Here is an 11,828-nt window from a genome sequence, read left to right as displayed (position 1 = left end):
TAACACCAAATTCCAAAAAAATTTGTCAGAGACGTACATAAGACTTCTATTTAATTTTTTAAAAAATTAAATATCTATCACATTCTCTCCTCAACCAAAATTTTTTTTGGTCAGACATGAAGCCAAGTACTATTTAATTTTTTAAAAAAAAATCATATATTTGTATCATCTTTTCTCTAAGTTTTAATTAATTATCTGGGCAAACTTTAAATCATGCAATCCTTATTCTAACATCATTAATTTTATTAAAGACTAAATAATTAATTGAAATACCTAAAAACTCAAACTATATTAGACCTGAGACTTTATATCATCAAGAAATCAAAAATCACAGAGAGTGTGTGATAAAAAAATTTTATTTAAAACATTTATATAACTTGAAAAAGCTTGAAATCATGCTCAAAGTATCTTATTATGAAGTCTCATTTTTAAAATTTTGCTCGCTCTATCTCAGTTTTCATTGTAGATCACGTGAGAGGAAGAAAGAAAAAAAGAAAGAGGAAGTGATGCACGGCATTGCTTGCAAAAGGAGAAATGGGATTAGAAATAATGAGATAAGTTAGTGAGCCTCATGTTTTGGTATGCATTCTCTCTTTCTTCTTTGTTTTTTTTTTTTAATCTTCTTCCTTCTTTTCTTGTCAATAGTTAATAATCTATAAAATCCCCCCCACACACACACTAATCCTTATAGTGCTTTTTTAACATCTTAAAAATTAAACTATGCTAGTGTATTTTGCTAAACACAATTTCTTTAATATTTATATGATTATAAAATTTTTTTATTTAAAAGAGTAAAAACAAAGATGTTACAATGACTTAGTGTCATTCATGATATCCCAATTGATATTTAAGGATCTACAATAATTTAATATCACTCATAACATAACTTAAAATATATTAGCAATTTTATTATTTTTATGCATGATAACTTAATATCACTCATAGCATCTCGTTTGATGATTTTAGAGAGTCATGGTGATTTAATCGGTTAATCCAAACATCTAATATTGTATTAAATATTAACATTTCAATTTCAATTGATTTGGAATTTCAATTGATTATTTAATTTTTAATGGAGCTAATGATTTTGGAATAAGGATTGCATGATTTAGATGCCCAAATAATTGATTAGAGCTTGGTTGAAGAGAGAGAGGATGAGACAGATATTTGATTTTTTTTAAACTAAATAGAAAGTTTCTATGTCTAACAAAAAAAAATTGATTGAAGAGATAGAGAGGATGAGACAGATATTTAATTTTTTTCCTTAATAGAAGCCAAGTTTTATGTACGTCTCTGACAAAAAAAAAAAAAAAGACCAAATTCTAATTTGTAGCATCTAGATAAATAATCAAATATTATTGAAAGTGTAGTGTTGTGATAAATAATTTTTTTTTTTTAGCATGAAGGTCAATTTGCCACACAAATAATATACTAACATATATCATTTTGATCCATAGAAAAACACTTGTACCGGTTCAGTTCATAAGACATTTTTTTAAGTATGATGAATATGAGACATTTTAGGTTTTAAAGATATAATTAATAAAGTTTTTCAAAAGATACTCTTAATTAAATGTGTAATTTTAAAAATAATTAACCAATTGAAAACCGCAATTTAATTACAAGTATTTTATAATATGAACGAAGAAAGTATCTACATTATAATGACAACGTTAAATAATTATTTCACCAACAATTCTATTTAAACTTAATAATAAGCATGTCCCTTGATTTTCAAAAATAAGATGCTTTTCCCTTTTAGCTACATGAAAGTTATTGCCTCCCTGAAATTAATTATCAGAGATGTCTGCACGCTGCTTTTCTTGTTTCCATAAAATTAATATTAATACTAGAACTTAAAACTAGTCGCACTATTTATAAATATATATATATATATATATATATATATAATGTCTCAAATTTCATGTAATACAACAACATCAACAACAAACTTTATCCTGCTAAATAAAATTTAAACTTTGTGAACTACATGAAACAAATATTCAATTAAATTTTCAATTCAAGAGATAAAATATATATCTTTCCTGATAATTTCTAATGAATCAGAAAACGAAAGCACAAATTCCAATCCTAGCATAATGTGCGTGATTAAATATCCATGTCTTTAGAGGAAAGCACAAATTTCCATAGAAAAATGATATTTAGGACGTTCTGAAAACTTATGACCAAAAAAAAAAAGGATGTCCTAAAATGTAAAAACATAAATTACAATTAAGGATTTTTTTTTTTAGCAAAAAAAAAAATTCCAGCTAAGAATGATGGTCCTTTTTAAAATTTCAAAATTTCAGAATCCTTAAACGTAAATAATATTAAAAGGGTCTTTAAATCTCATTCTCCAAATTTCTATCCTAGCATAATGGTGACGTATACAGACCAACAACTTGAAAGATTCCCCTCATCAGAACTATTTTTCTCGTAAAAAATATGATTGACTGTACAGATGATAAAAAATATGCAGACAAATTGGAAGTTTCAAGTTACAACAACAGCTCAGTGATCCACTAATCTTTACTTGAACCAAAATCTCGATTTTTGCTACGAACTAATCGTGATTGTCTTTGGATTGCAACAACTGTTCTTGGACCCTAGCAACTAGCTGAGAAGCTTCCCCATCCAAGTTCAGGGGACGCCTCTGCAAACTCTGGAAACATTAAGATTTACCCAAGGTTGATAATCCACCAACATGATATTTATAACTTATATATTTCATAAAAGGGAATGATAATCCACCAACATGATTGATTATATACAAAATAAACATCAAAAGGAAGGATAGTTATTACCTCAGACGTCCACAAGGAATCATATGGTTTGCGAGGAATTATATGGATATGAGTCTGAAATTTCACATGTTCAGTAATAGAATTAGCCATGTTGAACATTCTAGTCTGAAAAAGAATTGAATTTGCATACGAATTGTAAATGTCTGATTCTTGAATAAATCATCTCACATGAAATATAACTTGCCCTGCAGCTCTCCCATTGTTAACCAGCATGTTGAATGAATCTGCAGAATTCCAAACATCCATGAAATTTGAAGTGGAATGATATGGTCAACTTCATAGACTCACAGTCATAGGCCAGCTTCTTAATCTTGCAAAAATTATTTCTTAACTCATTTCTTTCAAGTTTCAGGAAAATGTCAATACATAATATATCTGATCATGAGATGAGCCTCATCAATTCCATTTTTCTATAGCAGGACAGCTAGTTAAGATTGGAAATTATTTCATTGTCCTAGTATCAATATGTAGTATTCCAAATCCAAGACAAAAAGGGATAATATTGTATTTGGACATGGCCTGTCAAATATAGGCCCGCTAGAAATGGAAAAACTAAATAAAGTCCACGACAGAAGAAAAAGAAATTTAAGCGCATACCACAGCCAGTAGCTTTTTTTATGGCAATGCCAAGGAATGGCACTTTTGAACACATTGCAGCTACAACCTGAAACACAAGTCAATTTGGTAACTAAGATGGAATACTTTTTTATGCACCAAACGTTTAAATTAAATTTACAGATCCTTTTCTAGCACTTTACCCAGGATCTGACTCTGGACTCTACAAACTTGAAGAAAATGCAACAGTTATAGGAGAACAGTTATTAAAACTTGGACAAAAAATATAACCACGAATTTTTATAAATTCTAAACAAGGAATTGGTCGATTTTAGCCATGTTGTTATATTAATTTGAATAAAAACTGAAGTTTGCAATTCTACAAGGCTCACAAGATTTTCAGAACCTAGCTCCAGGTCACCAAAGATTTTTTTTTTTTTTTTGCCACAAGAATTGGCACTATATTTCAACAACAAAATGTCAACAAAACACAAAATTATGAAAGAATGGATTGGATTTTGTCTGGTTACTAGCCTTACTTCTGAAATTTTTCCCCTATGATCTCATTTCTCAACGTGTAGCACTAAGAAAATATTTATTATCACCGTAAAAGCATATACAAACCATTGATAAAAGCAGTCAGCAAATATATTAGAACTTCAGTCTTATTAGACTTATTGATATTACTTACTGATGGAGGAGTAGCATCTAATGAAGGAAAATGAGATTTGGGGATTATGAGAGAGTGCCTGTAAAAAAGATAGAATATGAGAAGTTGATATTCAAACAATGCCAAGTGGAACAGTCAATAAATAAATAAATAAATATTTTTAAAATTTTAAAGACCTGCAGGCATAATTGTTTATTGTCTATTTGTTACCATGTCATGTTTCAGCATCTAATAAAGTGATTCCATTTCAACAAGGCCTGAACAATTTTGCTCTCTCACTGTCACACCAAAATGCACTCACTTACTTCCATCAGATTGTTTCCTTCTGTATAACCTAAACTGGTCCCCTATACCTTATCTTTTCTTGGTCATTCTTATGATTTACTGAATCAGACTGATCTACCAAGCATCTCCGTAAGAAAGTTATAAATTTCCCCAGTATAGATGGTGATGGTCAAAATGTTCATGAAATGTCTGTCATCCCATGCTCAGTTTAGAACATGTTTTACTTCCCTTATATCTCCCATTGTACCTTACCTTCACTTGTTTGTGAGGCACCAAACAAGCCCCCCCCCCCCCATCTTAAGAGATTCAATGTTGGGTCACACAGCTTAAAGGTCTCAGTTACGTTTTATATTTAACTATTAAAAACTACTTTAAAGGATTTTTTTTTTTTATCCCAAAACAGAAGTTCTGAAAATCCTTGGCAGTTGCCAAATTCCAGATGCTTGACCATGTCAATTGAAAATAAGGATATTTTTTTTTTAAAATTCTCCCTCAACCACAAAATTTTACTTCACTTTTCTTTCTATCATGCTGTCACCGGGCTTCTATTGATAAGAAATATCTGATCTATGAGTGCAGTTGGGTGAAGTCAGGCAGATGAACAGTTTTTTTTTTTTGGGGGGGGGGTGTCTAGGCATCTTATCAACTTCCAATATTACTAATGATATTCAGTATCACAATACAGGGAACAGCAATTATGTGCATCTTCATTCCTCCTTGCATGTCCAAATGCGCTTGTGCATAAACTTTTGACATAAAACAAAACAAGAGGACAAGACTATGCGTCACAATATGTCTATTAATACTTGCTATTAAGATATACAATACCTTACCCATGACTCAGCGGATTCACGTCCAATATACATATGCAAAAGTCATCTTCATACAGCTGTCAATTTCAATAAACATTAGGAAAAGATAATCAAAGAAGGAGAAAATTTGTAGAATGTCCAAAACTATCAATACAGACAGCAAAGTTTATTTTTAGCATGGAAGAAGTTCACAGAGCATTGTCCACAATGTTATTTCTACATCTCAACATTTCAAGTGTTCATAATGCAATTGGAAACTTGTAAATTTAATCTCCAAAATCATTGTAAGATGCAGGCAACAAAGAACCCATGAGCTTCCAAGCCAAGAGCCTTAATACTTCTTTAGAGCAGATATTAAATCTTGGCCACTTAAGAGTAAGACATGAAATGAATGTTATACCAATAGCGTTTGTAAGAACCTTACAGTCTCTGATTTTTTAAGCAGGTCATGTGATCACTTTCTCAAAGACATAATATTATCCCCTTTATAATATTTAAGCAACTATGCGGGTCTGCATTCCAGTTTGCCATATCAATGACTGTTTGCCTATTCTTGAGAGAGAGTGAGACTGTTTCGTGTATCCTAAGAAGTTGGGTACTTGACCAGCACTTAAAGCAGCAGCAGAACGGCCCAAACAGGTGGCAAAAAAATAACCACAACCCTCATAAGATTCTTGCACAATATGTATATGAAAAATTTGAAATTTTATTCATTGCCAGAGAATCCAGTAGGTTCTACAAGTCTCTTTCCAATCAGTTTCACCATTTCTTCACTCGATGCAATTTAATGCTAAATTAGAGCAACTACAATACCAGATTGCCCACAAGATATGAAAATTAGCATAGTTCCACAATTTCCTCAGCTACCAAACGACTAATCACGTATTGGCACGTATTTACCAAAACAAGACCCGCAAGACCGATAAGAATAAGAAGGCGGAAGAAAAAAAAACAAAACAAAATTCCGACCTTGAAAGCGGGTGATTCGCCACGGATTATCTTACAAAAAATGCAATCATCCTGCAACTTCTCTTTCTGCGTATCACGCAAAGAGGAAGAAGAAGTACAAGGCGAACCCGAAACCCGCAAACGCTGAAACGAACTATGATCGGGACTCGACCCAATGGGGCGAAGATGAGAACACAAAACGGCAAGTCTCCTTGCCTCCATGGAAGGCTTGAAGAGAATTGTTCCACTGGAGAGGGTGAAGGAGTATGCTTCGCAATGTGTGCTCTAGGAACGGTTTGGATTTTGAATTTGAAAACCAGGCACACAAGCTTCGATCTTTCTTTCTTTGATTCTATTGATGATGGTCAGTTACATCTTACGAGTTGGAGGTTAGGATAGTTTACGGCTTATCTATATAGCACATACAGGTGGGTGGAGATGACGTAACCGAAAGCTTGGGCGATCATTGACTCTCGTAATCCAAAAGAATTCGCTCCACATATGAAGATTCAAGACCGCGCTCTTCGCATTGATGGGACAATGACAGTGTCAGGAAACAAGAACAGATTCAAAGCTCAGTTCAGGATAGAAATAAATGTAGTAAAGCAGTAGCACTTCTTCTTCTCCTAGGTAGGTATCATAAAAAATATTTTTAAAAGACTTTTTTAATTTTTATTAATTTTAATTCTAAAATTTTTATTAATTATTGATTTGATGTTTAAAAAAGAGAGAAAATGTTAAAATCTATTAATCTAAATAAAATGTTGATGACAATAAAATAATATAGATTAATCAAAAATATAATTATTTAAGTAAAAAATATTGAAATTTCAAAAAATAAATAAATAAAATACAGCATAATGGGTAATATTAATAAAAATTAAATTCAACATAAGGTTTGACATTATTCATTTTATTTTTAATTTTTTTTCATGTTCCATTCTAATTTTATACTTTTATAATTTTAACAACTAACATAAGTGGTAATAAAATTTATAGACACATTAGTAAACATTAAGTCCTTGTGATTATAAAAATATAGGAACTAACATCTATATATATATATATATATAAAATCAGGAACCCTAAGCACAAGTGTTAGCATATTATGAAGCCAAATTAGCTCCATATTTTTCTACTGTGAAGACAAGTGTACGCGGGTTAAATAATTTTTCAATGATAAATTAGTATTCATTGTTTGAAAATATAATGCATGCATTTAATGTGTGTGCATGTAGTGAATTAATTTTGTGATTTGGTTCTTTAATTTATGGAAAGTATAATTATGGAATAAATTTGTGAGGAAATTGAATTCTTGAATCTATTTTATTTTGATTAATAATTTTAGGATTTAATATCAATTAATAAAACAATCATAATTTAATCACAATGATTTTCAAGATTGGAAACAATCATAATTTAATCACATTGATTTAATATCAACTAATAAAACAATCATAATAAACAACTTTTTGGAGATTTCTCACGGTGATTTTGACCATTTTAGGTAGTTTAGGTAATTGGAAACTTTTTAGGTAGTTTATGGTAATTGAAAATTTTTTAATTGATTCAAGTAAATTAAATGATAAACGTGTATATTATGTAGTTTATGTTTTAGGTAGTTTATGATAATTGCCAATTTATTTGTAGCTATTTCCTTATATGTATATTATGTGGCTATTATAAGTTTTTTTCCTCACAAAAATCTATGTCATTATTACCATAAGATTCAAATTATCGTATTATTGTGCACATCTAATTTGAATAGCTACAGCAAGTCTATATAAATAGTAGATACACCATTAGTCTTTGTCTAATTTTTCAAGCACTGTGCACGTTAAATATATTCCAAACATATTGTGGTTTGTCATTATTTGCCACTCAATTCATCATGGGTTCCTACATTGATGTTCAATTGCTTTTGAAGCTAGAGCAATGTCACTACTCCTAATATATCAAGCTATATGTTGTGAGGATGTATGAGGTTTTGTGTAAGGTTAGATCAACTACGACGATTGAAAACTTTAACTTCATTGTATGTGATAGAAAGGTATAATTTTTAATTTTAGCCCCAATAGTAATTTCTATTTATGTCTTATGCATTGCCACTAAATATTCTTCATTTTTGATTATTTATTATTTATCTAACCCTGCATCACATTTATTAGGGCAACATGCTACAAGTCAAAGTCAAAATTCCATGGGTTATACTAAGGTTTTCCCACACCTTACATGAAAAGCTTACTTATTCTTTTAGAAATCTTTTTATATGATGTGCGTTCAACTCCATTTCAATTGGGTCCCAACTTTACTACCAAGAAGACACTACGTTTAAGCTGTGCAGTGAGGACATTCCTTCACCACCATTAATCTTTAAACCTCTATTGGATGTTGCTATTATACCAATAGTTCAAGCTACACTCACAAGTACTAATTTCATATTTATATTTTTATATTTGATATATAAAATCTGTTATTTATGTTAATATAATATCTAATTATAAATTTTTATGTCTAGATGTTTTTGGACTTGTATCAAGAGTGGCGATTATCACCATATCAAATATTGTGGCTATAATATTAATGAGTTTATATTTACAATAATCAATGACCGGTGAGTTGTGCCTTTTAATTTGCTTAGTGTTTATATTCAATATTTGCATATGTTTTTATTATTATGATTAATGTGATAGGTTACTAAATCTGTTTTTTATTCAATATTTTTTATTTATGTGCTGTTAAAGAGATATTTTTCACAATATATATAATATGGCAAGATAGTTGATTGACAAAATAAATTGAAATAATTGATATGTTTAATTAATGAAATAATATATTTTTTGGAATGATTATTTAATAATTATATATGTAGTGTGTTTCAAATAATTATATTGGTAAAGTAAAATCTTGGTTGTCTAACTTTATATTTATAAATGGCATTTATTTGTTTTTTTTTTTACATAATATTTATATAGACATGTAGATGACTGGCAAAACAACTTAACGAGATGATCATCCTTCACTTATAAAATAATATATTTTTTTGGTTTTATTATTTACAAACATTACGAAGTGGATTCCAATTCATTAGTTTGGGAAATTTTATTCACGATCATGTAATTTATATTTTTTTAATTTATCTATTTGAATATTCTCTATATAATATATATATATATATATATATATATATATAAAAGATAGGCCAAAAGATGAGTTTTTAAATATTACTTGTAATAACTCCTTTATTGTGTTAAGTCGATTATTTTTTATTTTATTTTGGTTAATATTAAGATTAATGTGATATGTTACTAAATCTGTTTTTATTTTATTTACAAGTAGGAATTTATTCAATTGCATCCTTCTTGAGTCAGCTGCATGGTGGGCATATAATGAGTACAAGTCCTTCAAAGATAAGAGTTGTGTCATTGCTATTTTGCAATTTGTCCTTCTTGACAAGACCAAAAGTGATTTTTTGTGTCCCTTCTATTAGTTTAATTACCCTTCAATAAATTTAACTGATCACATATTAGATAAAATTACTTTTCAGGCATAATTGTTTTTAGGAGTTACTACAATGCAATTCATGTGTTATGAAATTTTGACCACCCTGACATAGACTACTTTAAGTATGCTTGTCTTTGTAAATGTATACTTGAAGATAATCCTAATCATAGTGCATCATCTGGCCATTGTCGTGTTAATCACAACTAATTTATTTATTTACTAGATGTTTTTAGATATCATTTCATGACATTTTGATAGAATATTTTGTTTAATATTTCGTTCATATCAACTTTTTTTACTATTTTATGTGATTAATATATTAATCAAAAAAATTTTTTAGGCCTATCGAGTCTTGGCTTTTGTTGTTTGGTATTTTAATCTTCTATGAATTCATTGACAAAATTTGTAAACATTTCACGCAACCTTGACTAAATAAGGTATGCATCTTGAGTAAATAATATTGTAGAAGCCACACTAACTACAAAGTCATGACATGTCAATCTTAAATAATTGCTGGCACCTTGACTAAATAATCATAGAAGTTCAATTTTAAAGTTTAAGATAATATATTTAATAATAATAGATATTTTTTAAAATAAGAATTTTGTGGGGTGGGTGCTAGAATGTTAGAACCATAAATGCCAAATTTTATGACATTAGGATAATATATTTTATGAATAACAAATGTCCAAAATAAATGTCAATCAATTATGTATTTAGTAAACTTCCAAATTAATATACCAAAGCTAGACTTAATGTCATTAATTTAACACTATTTGATTAGGTCATTAATTTAAAGTTTTCAATTATTGCATCAAAATATATTAACAAACTTAAAGGTAATTAACATTAATTAACACTAAGGGTCAACTTCTTTTTATAGTGTGGCACGAATTTGGATATTTATAATTTGGTGATTGATTATAAATGCCCTTGATTTCAGTTGATACACATATCAAATAAATTCAATTGCCACCATGTGTTATAGTTACATAATATGAACTACCCGGATTCATTTGTTACATGATATGAACTACTAAAAAAAAGAAATACACCATGTATTAATAAGTGTTGAAATTGGCGTATACCACTAATTAAAATGAATCAATCTCTGATGATAGATTATGTACATGGTAAATTACTTTTTATTATGTCATTACTGAATCTTTATTTGAAAAGTACTCAGATTTTTTTCACAAAAAGTACCCAGTATTTTGTTGTTGTTGACAAATCCAAAATTATGTTTCAATTTCATAAGGGTTGAATTCATAACTAAATTTGGGATTTTAAGTGGGAGAAGTTACTAGGATCTAGATCCACATGATAGCAATTGACAATGATTGATATGATCATTAATTTAATTCTTTGAATAATCACATTAAATGTGGACCGTTGATTCATGCAATTAGTAATCAAAATGAAGTGCCCAGAATTTATGTGTGTGAAATTATACTAAACAATGCATACCATTTCAAAATAGATGTCAATGAAGTAATGATTTTTATATATTTCTAAATTTGAAGCTAAAAAATTGAAAAAAAAAAAAAAGAGTATCGAAAATCTTAAAAATGAGTGCTAAAAATATCATAGTTCAGGTTTCAAACATTTATTTAAATATTATTTCCATCAACAATTATATAAGTGTGTGTATAAATAAATATACATATATGTTTATCAAGAGGAAGATTGTGCATAATTGTTATTTCCATACGTTGGTATGCCCCTTGACTAAATAATCGTTCGTGATGTCTTGTTTTGTTATTCCCCTTTTTGGTTGCATTCTCCATGGCTGAAGTTCAATCTTAAAAGCCTCAATAATACGGTAACTTAGAATTTAGATAAAGATGTTAGCCTCTCTGCAATTTAGAATGTTAATAAAAAATAAGACATGCACATTGACTAAATAATATTCACCCGAAATCTAAATAAATATGCACATATGGGAATATAAGGCTTAGTATGGCTATTAGATATGAAAAAAACAAAGGAAACGGACCCAACAGGCAGAATTTGGTACTTATTCGAGGATTTATGTTTTAAAAATAATAATGATTAAGTTGACAATTAACCTAACAATACATCATAGTTTAATTAGTTTTGATATTATATTGTCATAAAAAACTAATTAAAATGTATTGTAATATCATTATATTTGGATGCACATTATTTTCAAATTAATAATTTATTATAATATATTTATCTGTTAAGTTTGACAGATTATTCTCTAAGCTTTTTGGAGATTTATATAAG

At 29.0% G+C, this 11,828-nt stretch overlaps 1 protein-coding gene across 1 annotated transcript; it reads right to left on the bottom strand.

Annotated features, from left to right (window-relative positions):
- Window positions 1-2,311: 2,311 nt before the first annotated feature.
- LOC129291356 (adenylylsulfatase HINT3) lies at window positions 2,312-6,653 on the bottom strand. Its single transcript, XM_054928649.1, has 7 exons — window positions 6,096-6,653; window positions 5,148-5,203; window positions 4,051-4,108; window positions 3,402-3,468; window positions 2,973-3,028; window positions 2,805-2,858; window positions 2,312-2,662 (listed from the first exon to the last, which is right to left on the bottom strand). Exons 1-7 carry the CDS (start codon window positions 6,294-6,296, stop codon window positions 2,564-2,566), a joined length of 591 nt encoding a protein of 196 aa, XP_054784624.1. The 5' UTR covers window positions 6,297-6,653; the 3' UTR covers window positions 2,312-2,563.
- Between the last annotated feature and the right edge of the window lie 5,175 nt (window positions 6,654-11,828).

The sequence above is a fragment of the Prosopis cineraria genome, unplaced genomic scaffold (genome assembly GCF_029017545.1).
Source record: "Prosopis cineraria cultivar Desert tree isolate PC_DT_omini unplaced genomic scaffold, ASM2901754v1 PC13, whole genome shotgun sequence".
NCBI classification, from domain to species: Eukaryota; Viridiplantae; Streptophyta; class Magnoliopsida; order Fabales; family Fabaceae; genus Prosopis; species Prosopis cineraria.
This window is presented reverse-complemented; position numbering and strand designations above follow the sequence as displayed.

Coding starts and splice junctions, on each gene's coding strand:
- LOC129291356 (XM_054928649.1), bottom strand. CDS start 6,296: ATGGAGGCAAGGAGACTTGCCGTTTTGTGTTCTCATCTTCGCCCCATT. Junction 3,469..4,050: donor TAGATGCTACTCCTCCATCA/GTAAGTAATATC, acceptor CTTGTGTTTCAG/GTTGTAGCTGCAATGTGTTC. Junction 2,859..2,972: donor CAGGGCAAGTTATATTTCAT/GTGAGATGATTT, acceptor GTGAAATTTCAG/ACTCATATCCATATAATTCC.